The sequence below is a fragment of the Meleagris gallopavo genome, chromosome 4, assembly GCF_905368555.1.
Source record: "Meleagris gallopavo chromosome 4, MGAL_WU_HG_1.1, whole genome shotgun sequence".
Taxonomy (NCBI): domain Eukaryota; kingdom Metazoa; phylum Chordata; class Aves; order Galliformes; family Phasianidae; genus Meleagris; species Meleagris gallopavo.
Window position 1 is genome coordinate 44570704 of NC_139407.1, and position 20847 is coordinate 44591550.

The following is a 20847-nucleotide window of genomic DNA, read 5'->3' on the forward strand; positions in this document are numbered from 1 at the left end:
GTTTGTACTTTTTGGTAATTTTCTTAATTCTAAACTCCCCCAGAGCCCACTGCTATTCTTTGACTATTGCCTACTTGACAGTGCACAGAATCGAATAATCATAGAATACCCTGAATATCCATAGAATATCCTGAGCTGGAGGATACCCACAAAGATCATCAAGTCTAGATATATGTTCTTTAGTTGTTTTCCTTCCTCATTATGACCATGTACTTCACCCCTAGAACATGGGTCAAACAGGCAACTTTAGCATTCTGTTTAATTGCTTTATCTCATTGTGGAAGTTTTTAGTACCTGACAGGAGGCTTGAACTTTCACATCCCCAGCCTGATGGACCTAGAGGCTGTCTTCTTAAGATACAGTCAACTTCATCGTAAAATCTCATTTTTCTCCTGGGATTACCAAGATGTTCATTTTCTTTCTGCAGTGCACGATATTCATATTTTAGGTTCTTGTACTTCGTGCGACATTGTTTCCAGTCTCTGTCTATTCCACATTTCATTAACCTTCTGGCAATTTCCTCAAATATTTCTTTATTTCTTGTTGCCCCTTCAAGCATTTGCTGTATCTTTTCATCTGACCATATGTTTATCAGAGCTCTGACTTCATTGTCACTCCAGTGTTTTCCTGCTCCAGTGTCATTAACTGTGATCACTTTAAAGTGATTTTGTGCTTCTTCCAAGGGGATATGATTATCTGAAAATATAATGAAGCAACCAAATACTGCTGAGTTATACGCACATTAAAGTGTAATTGTAGTTAACAGTTAAGTAACAAGCTGAAGGATTAATTAACATTTATAATAATTCTCTGGTTGCAAAAATCTTTTAGTTTTGCAATATTAATATCCATATGAGATTACATTTCTTTCTAAGTGCGCAAGATATATATATAATGTCCTGTTCTTGGAAACCATCAAAAATTCAACATTTTTTCTCTGTGATTTTGTTCTGTTGTCAAACTAAAGACAGATGTGTCTGAGTGCTATGTGCAGGACAGCAATAAGTTTAAAGTCTTAAAAGCAACAATTTATCAGCAGTTGTAAGAAATTGGCTTTCCAGTGTTTTGTCAAATTAGAATGGCAAGAAGAAATATTATTCAAATGACAGTGCTTCCAGGGATTGAATACAAGAAAAAAAAAATCTTATTATGTGGATATTTAGAAGAAAGCAGATGATGTTTATACAATAAATACAAAACTTCACTAAAATATTAATGCAAGTTTTGTTAATGACAGGGAATAAAGATAAGAAACTAAATTTTGGGTGTAATGCTAAGACTAGACAGGAGGCAAAAGCAAATAAAGTAAAGTAGTATTTATGATAGAGATTTGATTGATCCAGCTTTGGTCCTGAAATTACAATGCAATTTTCTTTCAGAGTAAATGCATGGAAATTAATACTCACCTGTCCCAACTATCTGTTTTGCTAGCAGCGTACATGATCTGTCTTCTGAGGTAGAGCTTATAGAATCATCATCTATAGAAACACACAGGTTTAAAGAAAGTGGACATAGGCAAATTAATCACAGAGATTATTTTCATTTTCTGCAGGTAACACCTGTCTTAATTAAAAATGTCACAACCCATTAGTCTTAAAGGGCTTTAATAAGTCTTCTGCTACATGCTTCCCTAAATCAAATTATCTGTTAGCATATCTCATAAGCCTTATCTTTGTTTCTGCTGTCGTGTTCCCCAAAAGGTAGCTGTGGATGCTGCACACAAGTTTAAATACTTAATTAAATGTGTAGGGGTACATCAGTGGTTTGCATCTCTCATATAGGTCGATTTGCATAGCATGTTTCTGCACATTCACTGGCACAGGTATGCCACCCATTTTTGGGTGCCATTTGTTCAGCTGTGCTCTTGCAGATTCACTCATACCTAGTAGGGATTGAAGTTCTTGAAAATTAGAATCAGAAAGTACATTCTTTGGAAAAAAAAAAGTGTGTGTGGTTAACTTGGGATGACAGCAAGAAAAATTGTTTCATAAACATCTATTTCATGACTAGGTACCCCATAATTCTTCAGAAAATTCTTGCATTTTCAGCTGTTGGAAATATAACCTTGAACCCAAAGGGAGCACTAGCACATCTGGTCTAGAGGGACATATCCCTGCCTGTAGCAGGGGGATTGGAACTAGATGATCTTAAATGTCCCTTCCAACCCAAAACATTCTATGATTCTATTCCTGGGCTCTTGAGTGATTATTATTATTATTATTTTCTTTTTTAAACTGTGACCCAGGAAAGATGGCTTTCCTTTCATGTTCATTCTCTCAGCGGTGCACTCTAATCTCATTGTGCTTTTGTCAGTGGCATTTGTGTACTTCTGACCTCAGTGATTGCTATCTTCAATGGATATTTGACAAGAAAAGGCAATTGGTGCGACTAAAGCAATCATTTGTATTCTGTTTCACCGTGCATGAACTCTTCTCTTTGCATTCAGGTGGCCTTGTTATGCCCCTGAACTTTCAGGGACACAGTCTTACTTTATCCTTAATGTAATTTGCGTTTTCAGTGTCATTGCTGTGATGGCATTGCTGTGGTGTTGTCCTCAGTGTCATATTCCTTACAGTTATGTAAACAGTTGTAAAAGCTGTGCTGGACAGGAGGTCTGAACAACCAATTTCAGATCACATAATTGCCAAGGACAGCTCCTTGCCTGGATTGCAGAAATACTGATGCATACGATGGAAATATTCTTTCAGTCTAAGAGGGCAAAGAATTTTCATTCCAAAATCGCTGCATTGAGTTTTTTATTCTTTCATTTAAATTCTGGGTATAAACAGTAATACTGTAAAAGTAGCATTTGATTCAGGATGTCTGGATAGTAGATTTCAAAGTCATCGCTATTTTTCTCTCTAATGCCTTTCTTCCATGACCATCCATAGCTTCCATGTTCAGTTATTCCAGAAGGTTAATATCCCTCATGTACTCTAATGTCAATTTTAAGTGATTTTAATATATTTCCTGAATACTTGTTGTTGAATGTATTCACCTCTGATTTCAGTTTAACAAGTAAGATAACGCAGAATATTTATGCAAACTGTTGGATAGTGAACAGTGTTAAATTTAATGGTCTGTCTTGAAATAGTTGGAAAAGACAGACAAGGCATAAAACGTTTAGTGTTTATGAGACAGGTCACCCTCTAGTAGCTGTGTACAAAAAAAGAACTGTATTTGTGTCACAAGCAAGCACATATTTATCACATGTAGCATAAGGGGTATGTTATCAGATGAAATACAATCTTTTTTTAATGGAGGAAAGGAGAGGTAACTGTTTATGCATTTTTTTTTCCCCAGTATTAAATCAAACAAGAATAGGTTTTATCATAACCTAGAAGTAGAATGAGTATATGTAGGAGTAACATGAATCTTAGAGATCTGCAGTTCCCATTAAAATAGAGCTGTTATAAATATCAGGACACGGTCTTCATTTACCTATATCAATTGTCTCCTTCTTTATTTGTGTAGCTTCCAGAGCTGCCAGAGTGGAATTGCTGAAGTCCTCCTCATCTTCAAGTATTTCTGCAACAAAGATTTAGAGTTCTTATTAACTAAACAGTCCTTAAGTTATGTCTCTAGGACCACCAACTTGAGAGTGTCTGTAATGATAACTATTGCTAGAGATTTCATCTCTTAATTTAAGACTGTCACTTCTTGACAATGCTGGGCTTAAAAGCCTAGTGTAAGCAATTATAAAATAACTCCAGAACACCATGTGACAACTTGTCAGATAAGTTTATGGATGAAATGTGCAAACTCTTAAGTTAGTAAAATCTGGATCAGAATGTTTAGAATTGTTCTCTGATCATGGTTGTAAGTAACATAGTAACTTTTATAGAGGTGTTTCAGTACCCACTGAAATATTGAAAGACTCCCAGGTGACTGATGCTAAGAGTCACTGAATTAGCCTCAGCTGGAGCAAGAGTCCATTCATTAACATGGGGGTGCTCTGCCTAGATAATTGATCTGCAGGACTGATTGCTTGCTTGATAGAGACAAAGTATTTCATTCCTGTCCTCAGAGCATCCCCCTCTGCTGCAGCTGTGGCAGTGCTTACCTCACACTGTTGGGGCCCAGGCTCTGGGCACACTGAGAGCGGGTCCATGGGCTCTCCTCCATGGGGAGGAGAGCTCTGCACCTCTGTCATTGGTTCTCCCTTGTTTAATGGGGAACTCCACCCCTGTGCCCTCAGACAAATTGGCAGATGATGCAAGTGGTCTCTCCAATCATCATTTCTAGGTGAGGAAACTGGTATACAGAGATTACATGCTGAAGGCCACACTGCAGATCAATGACAGCAGCTGCTGACTCCCAGCCTCAGTCCATTCAAGAATATTGCCCACAAACATTGAGCAATAGCACACGATCTATAGCCATTTTATTAAAAATTACCCCCTGAATCAATACAGCTTTGTTTGCATCAGACATTCTTTATGATGTGACCAGCATCATGTGCTTTTCTTTCCTTCTTTTTTCTTGTGAGCCAAGAATGTGTGGTAGATAGCCTGCCTTTTTTTCTAAGCCATTTGTCTGAGTTTCTGGGGAAGGGCATGAGGAGAGCATGACTGTGCCAAACAGAACAAACCATCATTGGTTTCTGGCATTTATAAAAGACACTGGCTCCATCCACATTGTTTTGTCAAGCTATACATGATTGCCAGCAAATGTGCTTAATCCCTACTTTGTATTTGGAGTATTTGCTCACAAAGCCACCTGAGCAATATTGTAGCAGTCTTCCCATTTACTTCCTCAGACTGATAACAAGCTATGTTCTCTTTCAGCACTGTGCTTACTATTGCTATTTATCCTGTGTTCTGGCTCACGAGGCAAGATTAGTAATGTATTCTAATCCTTACCCTCATCTATGTCATGTGCGATACAAAAGTAACACCTACTTCATACCAGCCTAAGACATATGCATTAAAACATTCTCTTTTGACTGTACATTTAAAAATTCTATTCACACAAGAGACAATATTCAAGAGAAGCCAACATAAAGGCCTTGAGTACATTCTGACTTAAGACCTTAACTTTAAACAATCATTTCAAATAAGTGTTTTCCTTAACAATGTACCATGGCAGTGTCACAACTTATCGCAAATCTGTCCTTAGAGAGACATAGAGTAACATAAGCAGCACATCAAAGAAAAACAAAGATAATGACAAGAGAAGTAATTTTTTGGAAACAAAACACATAGATGTTTTTGCATCAGTCTGCTGGCATTCCTTAGGGTCTTGTCTTTATCTTCACTGTACACAGTCTGTGGTCATGCTACAAAGTAACACGTTTGGAATGTGTGCTTACACATACAGATTTTGAATTGGCTCTTCTAAATAGATTTCTGGTATTAGCTGCCCTTAATAGCAATCTCATGTTTTATGAAACGGCAGTAGAAGTGACTACATACGGTTTTATTTCCAGATTGACTTAATATGGATAACTGTTATCAGGACAGGAAAAAGTTTACAGTGACCCTGGGTTTTCTTTACCTGTTTTTGACCAGAGAATGGTTTTGTGATTGATACAAGGCTCTGGTGCACTCTGCTGGCCAGTCACTGAAAGCTCTTCAAGCACAATGCATTGAGAGACTGCAGTACAGTTGCAGTCTATCAAAGAATGTGTAAGGATTTATTTACCTCTATCTATTCCTTCCCAGGTGGACATTTGCTACTCTTTAAGTGGCAAATACATTTGTGCAGTGGTGAAAAAATAATGAAACATCAAATAACTGAGCACTTGCCTCAGACTGGTGGATTTGTCTTTTGACTAATACTGTCTTAATCTTTTTCCTTGCTGGAGCCTGGCATACCTGACTGGACTATTTATAATGATTGGCAGTGGGTGATAATGTCGTTGTGGTTTTTAACTCAGATGCACACATAAGATCATGAGAAGTACATACACTGCAGAGGAATCTTATACACCTCTGCACTTTTATGCTACTGCAGTTTCCAGAAAGCAGATGTTTCTAGTTCATAGAAACAAATATGCACTTAATTCCACCTGCTGTTTCTATGTACAAATTTGGAAGATGCCCCAGCATGAAAATGCAGAGCAAGGTTAATTGAATTTCTGAATTCATATTTATTTTATAATTCTTCAAAACAAAAATAAATAAATGAATATATATAGGTTATAATTATATACTTGTTGAGGTTTTCTATGGAAGTTCTGCTGTAATAGGTAACAGAGGTCACCCTAAAAGCTATGGATCACCAGAATTCTGTTGATATTGAAGAACTCCTGTAACATGGTATCCCTGCTGCTTTTTATGAGTACAAAGCTACAAACTCTTTACTTAACAGTTTCTCACCCTAAATTCACTTGAACTATCAAGGAAAGGCTGGTACCAAAACTAGAGAATAGAGTGCCCACGATACTGTGATGTAAGAAGCAAACTTCTGTTCTCTGTTTTATGTAGTACCTAATAATTGTACCATAAATAACATTAAACATAAAGTAGTTTTTACCATCTGTGATAAAATAATTTGATCCTGTATTGTTCATTTGGGAATGGAGAAAAGGATTTTGAAAACTGAAACGGCATCTTATCAAGAGTGGGTGCTGGGTGCTGTTTTTTGCCTGCTTTTCCCCACAGAAGTTGGAACAGTAGTTTTCAGAGTGAATAGGCTAAGCTAGAGAAACGTAGTGAAATACTTGCGATTTTATTTTTTGCCTACCAAATGAGACTGCAATTGCAATTACCCAGAAACAAAGAAAAAATGCCATTAAAATACACATATTTGAAAAGGGAAATGGTAACCATGGTAAGCTATAGCTGTCTAACTACTACACGTATCCTAAAGGAATGTTAAAAAGTTAAAAATAAGTGCTCAGAACTGTCCCAGAAATATACGGTTAACTTTCTCACAACTGGTTCAGAAGTTAATATTGTAACCTTCTTGGAATGCAAACATAGCAAGCATTTGAAAACTAAGCCTTATGACAGTTTAGTAGCACTGCTGAGTCTATGTATTATTACAACGTAGTGATTTTACTTGTTGATGGGGGAAAATGGAGTTTGATGCATTTTACAAATTGTCTTGAGTAGATCTCACTGAATAGTAGTTAGGATTTCTTATATATTTTGTCTCTTTAGAAAATGTACTTTCTGTGACAACCTATTTTTTCCCTAATGAATGGCTCAGGTGTCCGTGGTAATCTGGTAAAAGGGTAGTTGTATTTCTTTGTAAATAAACTTAAATTAATAAATCTAATTACACTTGAGTGGTGAAGCCAGAATGCTAATGCCCAGAATACCTCAAATTACCTTTCATCATCAACTATCTCTTTACTTACTTGTCATAGCTGTTTCTTTCCTTATATGAAAATCTGCCAGATTCTCTGGAGAAGTATTTACAGTAACATCATCTGACATAAGATTTTTAATTTGACATTAAAACCTTTCAAGGTCACTTTAGACCATTTTAAATTCTATTGAAGTACTCCTTAACACCTTACTTATGAGCACATTCTACCTTGTGCTACTGAAGGAGACCATTAGGTTCTCTCTGCCAAGGAAAGATGCATCCTTCAACCTTCAGACTTTCATACATGCCCTGAGCTCAGTGCTGAACTCTCACTTCCCCCGGAAGTTATGCTTTCAGAAGTAAGCTGTAATGTTTCTTTGTAAGGAGTGTATGACTTTCATTTTCAGTGTCCACCATGAGCTAGAAAGTGATATCTGAAAATGAAATTCTCACCCCTGGCATGGGTGTTGACAGAATTCTGTTAAATACTGACCAAATAATATTGTGAAATTGAGAACACTGTATTAGACTATGCGCAGGAGATGAATAATTATGTACCTTGAGGATATACTGCTTAAGTAAATGTAGTAATACGTTATACTCAACTTCCTTAAATCAATAGCTTCTTTATTTTGTGGTCGCTACATCTTCAAAAGGGTTATTTAATAGACTGTTTTTGTCAAATTCAGCAGAGCACTGTAAATGTGCACGTGTGCCTGTTTTATTAGAAATATGGTTATTACTGTGATATCTTTTGATTTGAAGACCACTACATTTTCTGACTGTTGTTGCAATGCACACTTCTTTTAGAAATCTATCCGAGGTCACTAAATTTAGGTATTTATATAAAAAAAGCAGACTTTTCAGTTTACCTGAATCAGAAACTTTCTTTACATCTGCAACCTGTAGGTCTTCAGACAAATTACTAATAGAGTCCTCTTCACCTGTGTCTCCAGGTATTTCTGTGTAAATAATGCTGTGTTAATTAGGGCATTGCATTTGTGTTCCATAGAAGAACAGCTGTGCTGTGTCAAGTCAAATGAGCCATCCAACCTATTGATCTGCTTTATGTCAGCAGTCATTATACATCTACTAAACAAAGAATCTAGAAACAGCAACTGAAGAGTGAAACTTCTCCCAAAACGCTCTCGTAATTTTTGATCAGACTATCCACTCATCTTTGCATTACATTTTTCTTCATTGACTTCTTCCATTAACCTGCTAGGCTTATATTTTTGGCCATAAAGTCATTCACCATGTATCATTGTTACTGTGTATACTGTGTAATAAATTACTTTGATTTTAGTTTTGTTTTTAAACAACATGCCTCTACCTGGATGTACACACAAAAATTAACTCTTATGCACTGTAGGTTCATTGGTCTTTTCTGTTTCTGCACTAGTCCATTCAGTATGAAGTTATCCATCAATAAGCACACTAAAACAAGTAACTGCCAGGATTCTTTATGCCAGTCATTCTGCTATTTTTACAATAGCTGTCTCACTAGTTGGGGAACCTAGCTCAAAAAGTCCAGTAAAACTGAATTTATTGGACAACATAAAAAAAATAAGTTAAACATTTCTTAACTACTGCCTATAACTGTACACTTCTTTTGTCCAGTAGCAGTCTGATCCTTTCTTTTCTAAGCTGCAAACAGTCTGTTCAGACTTCATTTTGATTACAATTGTCTCTCTGTGTCTCTTTCTTTTCATCTTGTTTTCCTCTTTTTGTTTCCTAGTTCTATAGAAAATGCTTGGAGGAAATCTGAATAATATTAAGTGAACTACTGGACAAAACAGTGGATTTCTACTCTGGGTTCCTTCATCACCTCACCCAGTAAATTGGTTTACCTACCTGCTTGGTTTTTTGTGATTCATTTTTAAGATTGCTGTTGCAAAAAATTTAAAACTAAAAATTTTAAATGATGTGTGGGTAGCTGGAGTACTTACCTATGGAGTCCTTTCCTGATTTTGCTTCTGTCCATTCTGGAGGCCTCTCACTTTCCTCATTATCTGATTTACTTGCTCGTTCCATGGTACCATGCCCCAGAATGGCATCCAGTTCATTAAAAAATTTCATGCTTCTACTTGTACTCCCTGAGTCTTGGCCATTTTTTATGCTCTTGTATTCATGTTTCAGATTTTTATATTTTGTCCTGCACTGCTTCCAGTCCCTGTCAATTCCGAACTTTTGAAGTCTAGCAGCAACCTGTTCAAATATTCTTTTATTTCTCACTGTCCCCTCCAGTTGTTGCTGAATATTTTTGTCTGACCATATGTGTATCAGAGCTCTGACTTCATTAACAGTCCAATGTTTTCCTCCTTCATTTGCTACTGTTGGAATGAAAGCCGGTGTTTTGGAAGCCTCTACAGCTGGCGGTGGATTACCTGCATCATGTGGGGTAGGGGAGAGACACAGACACAGGTTACCCTCGTTAGGTAGGCGGGGTAGGGAAAGGACAGAGAGAATGAGGATGAAGTATGCTAGTTCCTAATGATTTTTCTAGCATAAAGACTTAACTTCCTGCATTCATCTCATGCTTCTCGTTTTACATACATGCAGAACTTCAAATTGGGCAAGGATCTGAAGAATCCGATTTTTAACTCCAAAAAAGCACCCCTTTTGAGGGAAGTAGACAAGTGGAGAGAATTTTCCCATTTTGTGATAATGAGCCTGGATCTGCTAGTACAAAACTGCTCCCTTTCTCAGTGCAGGTCAGCATAAATATCAAGATTTCAATGATAAAAAAAAAACATATTTTTAAATGAAAAAAAATGACAATTTGAGTGTCTTATTTTGTAGACCTGTATTACTATTATGTATTATGACTCTCTCCAGTCTCCAGCTTTTTTTTTTTTTTTTTTAAAGCATTAGGAAGTAAAGGAGATACCACACAATCGCTGTAAACACTGAAATATGATCTCTTGCATTGAAAAAGAAATCCTTATTTGTAATTACGAATTTGCTTAAAGACTTCATTTTGATTGATTATGGAATTAGTTTGGGAGTTTTATCTCATGCATTTTACAAATCTTTTCAAAAAATAACTTAAAAAAATTAAAAAAAAAAAAAGTGTTTTATCAAAGAGAGCAAAACTGAAAGTCCACAACAGTAACTTTTTTTTTTTTTTTTTTTTTTTTTTTGCAGTCATACTGAAGTCATAAATGCTTTTGCAAGCGGCTTATTCTAACAGGGCAAGCCAGAATACAGGGGTTGGATACATTATAGTCAGTGGGCTTTGTGTGATGGCAAAAATATCTGACCTCTGCTTGCACAGACAGCAGAAGTGGAATATAGTTGAGTATAATAACCTGTCTGGGGACAAGCTTGTCCTAGATACAGGCATTATTTGCTCAGTAATTCATTCTAGTTGTGAAAAAGCTGTACTAAGAAATACCAGTATTTTTCCTGTTAGCCCTGCGATAACTGGAATTCCACAGCAGCCAACTGACTGATGTTTTACTGGAAAGTGTAATTTTCAGGTGACATATGCCTTCTTCATTTGTTCCTGAGGGAAAATGCTAGCTTACATGTGAATGCAAGCATAGGAATTGTCATGGTTGTCAACTGTCAGCACCAGATAAGCTTGATGTAGTCTCTGCTTAGTATTACTGGAAGTATTTCACCTATCTGTGTTTCCAAAGTAGTTCATTCTTCACTGTCAGAGAGCACTGTGAACACCAGAGGAAAAAGCCCCAGGGAAAGGACAGCCCTCTATTGCCTCTGCATTTCTCAGTCAAACCCATACAGTATATGGTAGTTTGAGAGGGAAAAGGTTTCTTTACTTCTTGTATAGTCCAGTATTTCTCATTATGAAGTTCATTTGCAACTGAGCTCACTTTCAGTTATAAACATTAGTTTGAATGAGTTCTAGTGACTCAGTGGATTGATCATCTGTTCTATTATATGCAGAGCAAGTAGAGCAGAATAGAAAATTGCTTGTTTGGTTCCTCTTTACCTTCCAAAAAAAAAAAAATAATAATAATAATATCTTACCCTTAAACAGACAAAGCAGTTATAACCACTATTTTTTTCTTTAATGTCTTCATTTCAGCTCATATTCATTTAAAAATGATTGTGAAATTAAAGCACATTTGGATATCCTGTCTTAATAATCAGAAATACCATATTTGATATTTTTCTCAGCTTCTTCAACTTGAAAAAAGTGAGCAATCTGCTGAAATGAAACCAAAATATTAAGCAACATGGATATGAAGGGCTCAATGTTTTTTTTTAGCGGTGTCTGAACCACTGTCTGAAATCTAAAGATCAAGGGTGGCACTAGAGAAGACATTCTAGTATTAGTACATACTTGAGAGCCTATGCAATTTAAATTACTGAGCTGACTTCATAGAAAGCATTCCAGAAATTAAGTTATTTAGCAGTTGTACAATTAGCAAATGTACAGTTAGAAGAGTAGCATAGTTAGGATAGTATTTTCAAGGTTTATAGTTTAGATTAAGATTATCATAGTGGAAAGAGACAAAAATGAAATGCTTGCCTGTGTCTTAAGCTCACAATAGAAAACTCCAAAAGGAGGAATCTCCAGAAAGAGATCATTCCTTAGTGGCAGTCAGCCCTTAAATGAAGTTTAAGAGAAGTAGAGCCAGGCTCTACCCCTTATGGTCACACAAGTGAATTGCCTTCACCTGTGCTCCCATGGCTGGCTCAGTGCTTGCCTCGGGTGATCAATCAAGTAGTTCAGGCCGTGACTCAACAGTTCCCATACAGCAGGCCAAACAAATCTGCTTGGCAGTGTTCTGTAGGAGCACTGATAGCACAGACTTATTCCTGTAAACTTTGTTTCAGATATGGCTATAAAAGTTTTGGTTTTATGAGTATATATGTATACAGTTGCATGGGCATTCTTGTCTCATCCTTGATTTCTTGTTATGCCAGGCAGAGAGAGTGTAGTGTAGCTATTAAAAGCCGTAGGTTTAGCTGGGGCCCTATTTTCTCTCAGAATATTGCACCTTGGAGATTATGTAATGAAAGTTGAGCCGGGACTGGGATGTACACTAGGGCATAAAGGGCTTATCAGAAGTGAAAAGAGCACTTGGGGAGATTCAGGATACTGCTGCTGTTCATCCAGGGAAGGAATGAGCTCATCAGTTCTCTCTTATTCTCCCCAAAATGTGTTCAGGTCTCTCTGTTGTCTTTAGCAGCTTCTTGAAGGGGGTCACATCTAGGATATTCACCTTCCTTAAAGCTTGCCAGATTTGTTCTTTTGCTCTGCAATGACTTTCCTTAGCAAAACTCTTATAGGAGTCCTACTGGCCAGTTTCAAGTTGTATTGTTGGACTAAAACATTGTTCACCACCCTTTGCTTGAAGAGAGGACACAGTTGCTGTGAAGACTATTGTGAACCTGGATTACTTAGTAGGAGAGGTCAGACTTCTGCACTGCTGTCCTGGCTCAGGCCATTCACTAAGTACTACTTCAAGCAAAAGTTACATGAGTTGGAGAAAATCCACAAGTTGACATGTGGATCACACACTACCACTTGGCGTGCTTTCCAGTAGCATTTAACAAAACTAATATGGTTAATATGATTAAGCTATAACATGGGATGTCTTTTGAGTGGGAGTGGGGGTCGAACAGGAGGCATATCACATGCAGTGAAAAGTATTTAGTGATGCACGAGACTACTAAGTACTAAGACTAGGGAGGAGAAGGTGGAATGGTGTGATTATTTTAAAGCTTTGTTGATCAGACAATGATGGCATATTCAAGCTATTGAAAATCCTCTGAAAGCTTGGAAAGCTATTTTGGGTCACTGCTCCATCATACTATACCTAGTTGAACTGGTCTGACATGTGACATAAAAAGTAGTGGATCTCCTGGTGCATCCTCATCGTCTTCTAAAGAAACTGATAATTCACCTGGGAAGGAAAGAGTTTTCAGATGAAAAATAGGTATGGACAAAATTAGAAATTAGTTTAAGTGAAAATGTCCATACACGATGAAATGAGTAACTTTGTAATCTCCACACTTAATTTGTATTTAAATTAAATTTAAACTCATTTAGCCTGTCCCCATAAAAAGACGGGAATTACAAGAGTTAAATTAAATTACTTTACATCTACATACACCACCTGTTAGATATATATTTTATTCTAAAATTCTTATAGAAACTGACTTGATTCTAGTGACCCATACACTTTTCTGATTCTAGGTATTACAGGTTGCACTTTAAAACTATAGTTTGGAAACAGAATGTAAAGTAAAGATTTACAAAAAAGTAGACTTTGCACATGGATTCAGATAAACATGAATTCATTTATATAACCAAACAAATATTTCCAAAAAGAACATTTAGAGAAGAATAGGATGAAGATAATGATGTTCAACAAAGAGTTGTGGAAATCTAGGGATTAATGGCACAGGGAATGCGGGAAAATACTTTGAGTAGAGCATGGAGATATTTGTAGCCAACTGGATTCAATCTAGCTTTTAAAGTTTTGCATTCCTACATTTCTTTAACAAGCAGCATTATAGCAATTGCTACTTGCATTTGGAAAGCAGCACATGTAGCACAAATTATGAGTCAGCATAATTTTCACAGAGGACAGACTATTAAATTGTGCTGTATTCAACACACTGTGTTGACAGGAAGTTTGAAATGATGATTTTGCAGTTATGCTGAGTGAGCTGCTGTCATTTCCAACCAGGTAGGTCATATCGATCAAAGCTACCTGCACAGCAGTACTGCAGTAATAACAGCAAGCAGTGATGAGGTGCAGTCCTGATGGAATGTAGCATCCCTGACTGCATCTAGATTTGTTTGAAAACATTATCCTAAATCCTTCCCGACTTTCAGCAAGACCCAGAATGACTCATAGATACTATGGCCTCATCTCTAACTGCTGCCAGCTGTCCACCTTGTTTCTCTGGCAGAAGCTGTAATCTCCTGCAACTGGCTTGACAGGAAGAAAGGTGTGCTCCTGCCTCCACCCCTAGTGCCAGGCTTTGTGCTTTATCTGCCTGAGAGCCGCAAAGCAAACTGTGGAGAGGGAAACGAGCTCTTTGTTGGAGCCCCACTGAATGGGCAGTGGGATAAACAAGCTTTATTTACAAGGTACACTTTAAAAATAAACTGCTTAATATTGTAAGCAAATAAGAACAACAAACATGAAATACGTTGTATTTGAAAGAAAGGATATTTGATGGAAAAAAGTAGTTGATGAGTAAAAAAGTTTACATGCGTGTATTGCATTCTCTTATTAATAAAGCTGTGTATATAGAATATTTGTGAATGCTAAGTAATGTTAAAGTCCAGACATGAAAACGACATATGTGTGGCATTTGCAGTTCGCATTTTCATAGGATCTTTTCTAGTAGCTATCTAACTTGAGTGCATATGATAACAATTTCCTATTTCTGTTCTGACTGAACTGAAATTAGATTTTTTTTTCTACATTTGCTGTTGTAAAGCAAAGGGCAAGGAAAGTGAGTTTGTCCTCAGACACCTCTCTCTTTGATTTAATTGTGATTTTAACTATTAGCTTATCTAAATTACTTTCTAAAGGAAGCTGACTTTATAAGATACGAAAAAAAAAATCAGGAAAACACTGCAGAAACACCATTCAGTCCTATAGAATTTGACTTCTTTTTTTCCCTTCTTCTCCTTCCTTCCCCTCCTCAGCAGTATCCTAGTAGTTGAAATAATCAAACAAAACTTTGTAGCTTTATATGAAGGATGAGTATGAATATTTAAACTGAGGCTAAGCAGAATGGTAAAAGAGTTCTTTTGGGAGTGTGCACTATCCGTATTGTGCATGTTAAATAACACTTTACGACAGCTAAGTTCTCCAGATAAGATCTGCGTAGTGAATATTATTATTTGGCACAGGTTTTAGTTTTCTGATAGCCTTTTGTTGTTGCTGCTCCTCCTATGCAAGGCAGAAGCCTTGAGTTCCTCCAACTGTTAAAATAAGGCTTCTCAGCCCCTTCTAAAAAAGAGAGAGGTAGAACCATGCGTCCCTCTGCTCCCGTAACTTTCAGTGGCTAAACAGAACTTCAGGAGGACACCTACAAGGACACAGATGTACACAGCTCTTAACAGGAGATACTTGTATGAAATAGTCCCTTTCTTCCCGAAGGCAGCAGAAGAGCTGTGATGTTGATGGTGGATAGGCACAGCGGGCTGTGCAAACTCACGCTGCCATCTGTGGTAGTGCCACATTCACATCTGCACCCACGAGACACTTCTGACCAGCAGCAGCACAGCCACAAATGCCACTTCAGCCTTACAACTGAATTTCAAAACACTGGGCATGGCAACTCCTCCTGTCATAGCCACCACAACTGTCCCTGAAGCAGCGCTGTTTACTTGGCTTGTGTCTTTAAATGAAGGAAGTTGATGCTGTCACGGCTATTCGCACTGTCCGTGGTGCAGATGTGTGTGTGCTGCATAGCTGCAGGGCACATTCATTCCTTAGCAAGCTTCTATTGTGGCTAAATTATGGCTGTGGGAATCTTTGCATTTAAATTGTTACCATTTGTGTTACATTATTACAATTACAGTTATTTTACAGTTTTACAGTTACTATTACAGTTTCATTTACTTTCTATTTATAAAATAGTTGGGGTTTTTTGTTTGTTTTTTGTTTTTCGTTTTTTCCTTGTAAAGGAAGTAGTAGAAATGCTTGTGCATTTCAGAGATATATTTCATTATACCACCTTTAAAAACAGATTGTGTCAATGCTTCAAAATGAAGCGTCTCACCTCGGGGACAAAAATTTTTTATTTTATTTTTTGTGTTTTTCTCCAATTTGGGAGTCATAACTGCCATCAACCCTTCCTGATTTAAACTCACAAGAGGTCGAAAGCAGATGAGAATTGAGATTAACAATTGGTGCAAACTGCATCAAAACACAGAGGATAACTTAAGTTCAGATCCTGAGAGGAGGGACTCTGATTTAGCTTTGTGCACTCCTCAGGAGTTAACAGCTTGTATCAGCCACAGATTTGGTTCTCAGTTCTGGATATTTAAAAATAAAAATGGACTGTAGTAGCAATACATTGTGCAGACAGCACATGTTAAAATAGCATGAAATTGGCATTTTATTTTAAAGTGACTTGTGACAGATTAGAGGCTTTCTGCTAATGATGACAAATTAAGGTTGAGCTTTTAGTTAAGGTAAACAGTGGCAAGAGAAATGTTAATTCCTTTTTCTCAGACCTGTAAGACAGCATTGTAGAAGGAGCCTTGGAAGAGTACAGTGGTAAGCTATATGTCCAGCATCTCTGTGCCATTGGCAAGCTCCTCTAATACTATTTTAGTGGGTTTATTGTTTTCTTTAAAAAGATTCACAGTCTTAATTAATGTAAATTAGTATATACAAATGGAACAAATGGAGCTTGTCTTTGAATTTCTCTTTGTAGCCATATTATTTTAATACTTGCAACTATTACTGGAGCTTGTGCTTCAGTGACATTCAAAATGTGATGAGGAGGTTTGAATGCTGTCGAATAGCAGATTGACCCTAATGAAATGTTAAGCACAGCTTAAATGCATATGTAAAGAGGGCTGAATCAAACAAGGAAAGCAACTAATTTGGTTAAAAAAAAAAAACCCTTCAGAATAAGAGCAGTTGTAGTTACATGTTTTGCCTCAGAATATTGAAACATGATGATTTTTACTTTTCGGTGGCACATTACAATTTTTAATAGGCACATTACAATTTTTAATAGGAAGTTATTAAATATCCCTCTGTTTCTCAAAAAAATGAAGTTAATCTCTTATAGAATAATTTAATTTACCTTTGGTCATCATAGCTGAAATTTCAATTACAGAGAAATAAAAACTAGAAATTTCAGTTGTGTCACAAGTAACAGTTTTTGAAATAATTGTGACATTTTCCATATCTACATTCAGTTTTCTTTAAGTTTAGGACTGGAGCTCTAATAGTCATGGTTCCAAAGTATCGCAAATGAAATTAAAAGGAAAAAAAAAGCAACACACACAACCATCTTTCCTTAATTTAACGCATGACCTCTGTGCAGGAGCCTTGACACCAGAGTACTTACAGAGGCTTTATGCAAGCAGTTAGCGTGATTTGGTGAGAATTACAGTGTATTTACAGACTTCAACACTGGTGGGTGCTAATATGTCCTGCCCTGTGCCGGAGTGCATCCCATCTGGGGCTGCTCTACAGCACTGGCAGGCTGGGCAGCCTCAGTGCAGAGCAGGCAAACTTAGGCTGTGGGCTTGTTTGCCTGGGGCTGGGGGCTTTTCGTTTGGTAGTTTTTAAACAAAGGGAGGATATAGAAGCAGAAAGAGTTTTACCTTGGCTGCTGTCTGCGGTGGGACTGGCGTTGAGCCGTGCGGTGGTGGAGCACCTGCTGTTCCCCTCGGCAGCCAAGTGTGCGACAGGTTCACATCGCAGTATGGCATCCAGGTCATGAAAAAACTTCATGGTTTTAGTGGCATCCCCGGAGTTGCGGGCGTATTTAACTGTTCTGTATTCATACTTCAGGTTTTTGTACTTTGCTCGGCACTGTTTCCAATCTCTACAAACTCCTAACTCCTGCAGCCTTTTGGCGATATAGATGAATATTCCTTTATTCCTCAGGGTGCCGTGGAGCTGCTTCCTGATGCTCTTCTCCGACCAGATGCTTAGCAAGGCTTTAACCTCCTCCTCAGTCCAGTGCTTCCCCGCTCCACTCTCCATGTTGAGAGTGACCTGGAAATGATTCACTATTTCTAGCCAAGATCTGGTTCCCTAGGCAACCAGGCGACTGCTTCTCGGCGGCTCCGTGCGCCGCCCCGAGCACCGCGGGCTGCAGGCCGCCCTGAGCTCCACACCGGCACCCAGAGCCCCAGTGTGCCCTCAGCAGCCGCATTGCCATCAGCCGGCTCTCTGTCTGTCCCCTGGAGTGGCCTCTCAGCCCCCTGTGTAGAAAATGGTGCCGGGGTCACCACCGCGCTGCCATCAGGGCAACAAAGCCGGTTGGGCTGGCTTGCTGCCTTGAGCAAGAAAAACACGGGTGCAGAAAGCAAGCTGTGCTTGCACCCACCCCATGCTGGGGACAGGCTGCGTGGACGCGGTGCGTGGGTGCTGTGTGTGAGCGCTGCGGCAGCTCCTCTCTGCCAGCAACGTGAAGCTGCTGCCGGCCGCTGTGTGGGCTGCGGGGCGGTGTGGGCGGTGTGGCAGCAACGTGGGCATGATGCACAATCTCACCATTGCATGGCCAAGTGGCGTTTGCTGTAAAACTTGTGGGCTCTTGTATGCATTTCTGTATGCATTTTTACTGTCCATTTACTACCGGTGATGAGTTAATTAAATGCTTGCTTACTTAAAAATCACTGAATTGGTAAAATGGCATAAGCCATTTTGCTTGTGCTTACTCTTCTTCTATTAGCACTACATAAAAGATGTAAGCCCACTACTTGCAAAGTCCTTTTATTCACGATGTTGGCTTCTCTCCCTCTGTTTGATTTTGGTGATGTTTTAAGGGACATTATCAATATTGAATTGGAAATCATCTATAATATTGAAATTTGGATTAAAAGTTGCTGAATGTGTTGTATCAACCCTTAATCTTATTGCCAGTCATTAATTAACAGACAGGACATCTTCCTGAGTTAAAATAAATGTACTTAAGGGTTTTCTTATCTCTGATTTTTTTTTTCCTCAGAGATCTTTCAAATCAGTTGTAGAGTAAATTCATTCAGATATGTATGAAGTTTGTTTTGTTCTGCTTTCTTTGAGTAAATGTTCTTTAAATGTTGCTGTACACATAAGTGGGTCTAGTGACAAATATAAGCGTTTTAGGGCTTAAAGAAAATCTTCAGTTGTAGATTATAATCTGTTATGTAGGTTTACAGCTACTTTTATTACTGCTTATACTTGATAATTCCTTAGTTGAGTTAAACCAGTCCAGTGGATGAATAGCAGCTTCTAGTATTCTAAAAATATTCTAAGTAGTTCTAAGAAAAACATCTTTCCCTTTTACTTCTTATTATGTACGAGAATGCAGTGGGATCTGAGCAGACCAGATGGGCTCTGCACAGAGTCAGGGAAGACAACTGGGAGGAAAAGCAGCAGGCTAGGGACAAGGCTGCCGTTTAGCTGATAGTGCTCTTCTGCTTAGCAAAACACAGCTGCCATGTGAGAATGGTCTGCCATAGTGGAACCATTTCCATTTTCAATGACACCATACACCAGAACTGTTTTGCTATGGTTCAGAAGCTTAGGTTTATGTTCTCAAGCACTTTGCCAGAGGGTTCACACAGCAGTTAGTGGTGTAAATGCTAGCTTGATTGCTTAGGTGCAAGAGTGCAAAAAATTTGTGTAGGTGATCAGTGGGAGAAAAAATGCATTCCTTTAGGCAAAACCAGAAGTTTCTTCAGACAAACCCCAACAGAAATAGATGCTAGCTAGTGTTAGAGTACTAGCACTGCAAAGTGGCTTTTCAGATTAAACATCTGCTGTTATTTTATGCCTACACTGAAATTGGACTGCAGTAAGAGGCTGAGCCAATGCTTATTAATGGAAAGATTTCCACTGAATTCAGTGGGCTTAGGCACAAACCTTATGTGACTGTTTTGAAAAAAAGAGCACAACATGGGCAAGAAACCACTGTTTTGAATTTTGAATACAAGTGTGTAAAATGAAACAAAAAATAAATTTACATTAAAATTTCATGTTGTAAAGAACAGATGAAAAGCCACTAATCCATAGCATAATATGGTGTTTCATTCTAAGTATTTCCATCCTTTATATTTATTTGTATTTTGTCCACAGGGGCCAAGAGAGTGCTGGAATTGTGACAAGTGATGGAGAGTCATCTCAAGCATTCAAAGTGCACAAGGTAGAGTGTAAATGTTTTGCTGATGCCCAAGTGAGATGCATATTTCAGCAATAATAATTAGAAAGAGGGGAAGCAGCATGGTTTCATTTGCTGTTTTGGCATTGTCAGAGTGATAGTATCTAATTGTGTTATTTGGGTGATTTCTGTCTGTTTAAACTCACGTTTAAAGCAAATCTACCAATGTTATCCCTTCTGGGTGTAGCCACATACACTGTAGTAGACAGAAAGAAGTATCCAGATCAGGCTTTTGTTACCTTAAAAAGTGCTTTCCAAACTCCACCTGCACCTAAAGTGTTAACTACAGAGATGTGGAAGAGTACACCAATGCAACTTGAGAAGAGAAAAGGAAAATAGGTACAGGTTCTGCAGAAGTACATGGCCAACTAATTCTTAGCTTAGTGAGAATCAAGGAAATGGCAGCTACTTCACCTACAAATAAACATAAACTTAGTAAATGATTGAGTGGAGATCTGAGAAGGTCACCCAGTCTTTCTCAAGCTGAGAAAATCCCAAGGGAAGTTAAAAGCCATTAAATGACCACAGCCTCAAGTAATATGCCAGGAGAATCTCTGCAAGCTCAGGGATTGGTTTTGCTCATCCAGAAAAAGATAATCATCATCTTATTAAATCCTGGAAGAGCAGAGGACTAGAAATAAAACTATTTCAGCAAACAAAACTGTGGAGCACACTTGATATGAGTGTGCTCTCTGACCACCATCAGAAGGCAGTTCATCTTTATGTTTAGGCATCTCTGAGGAAGATTAATTAAGC

The 20847-nt window shown here is 38.0% G+C and overlaps 2 protein-coding genes across 3 annotated transcripts in view; one reads left to right on the forward strand and one right to left on the reverse strand.

Moving 5' to 3' along the window:
* PAICS (phosphoribosylaminoimidazole carboxylase and phosphoribosylaminoimidazolesuccinocarboxamide synthase) overlaps positions 1 to 17948 on the reverse strand; it is a 35565-nt gene extending 17617 nt beyond the window's left edge. The window contains exons 1-7 of one of the 2 annotated variants that reach the window (XM_085223109.1): positions 17549 to 17948; positions 13053 to 13139; positions 9207 to 9644; positions 8130 to 8219; positions 3442 to 3528; positions 1407 to 1478; positions 295 to 696 (exon numbers count right to left, since the gene is read on the reverse strand). In XM_085223109.1, the coding sequence (XP_085079235.1) occupies positions 295 to 696; positions 1407 to 1478; positions 3442 to 3528; positions 8130 to 8219; positions 9207 to 9644; positions 13053 to 13139; positions 17549 to 17933 (1561 nt within the window). In that variant the 5' untranslated portion in view covers positions 17934 to 17948. Of the gene's footprint in view, positions 1 to 294; positions 697 to 1406; positions 1479 to 3441; positions 3529 to 8129; positions 8220 to 9206; positions 9688 to 13047; positions 13140 to 17548 lie in introns of both variants that reach the window. The other variant, XM_085223110.1, reaches the window with a different exon arrangement.
* Positions 1 to 20847, forward strand: part of PPAT (phosphoribosyl pyrophosphate amidotransferase) — a 42933-nt gene that overhangs the window by 10494 nt on the left and 11592 nt on the right. The window contains exon 2 of the mRNA XM_085223101.1: positions 20010 to 20076. Coding sequence (XP_085079227.1) covers positions 20010 to 20076 — 67 coding nt within the window. The remainder of the gene's footprint in view (positions 1 to 20009; positions 20077 to 20847) is intronic.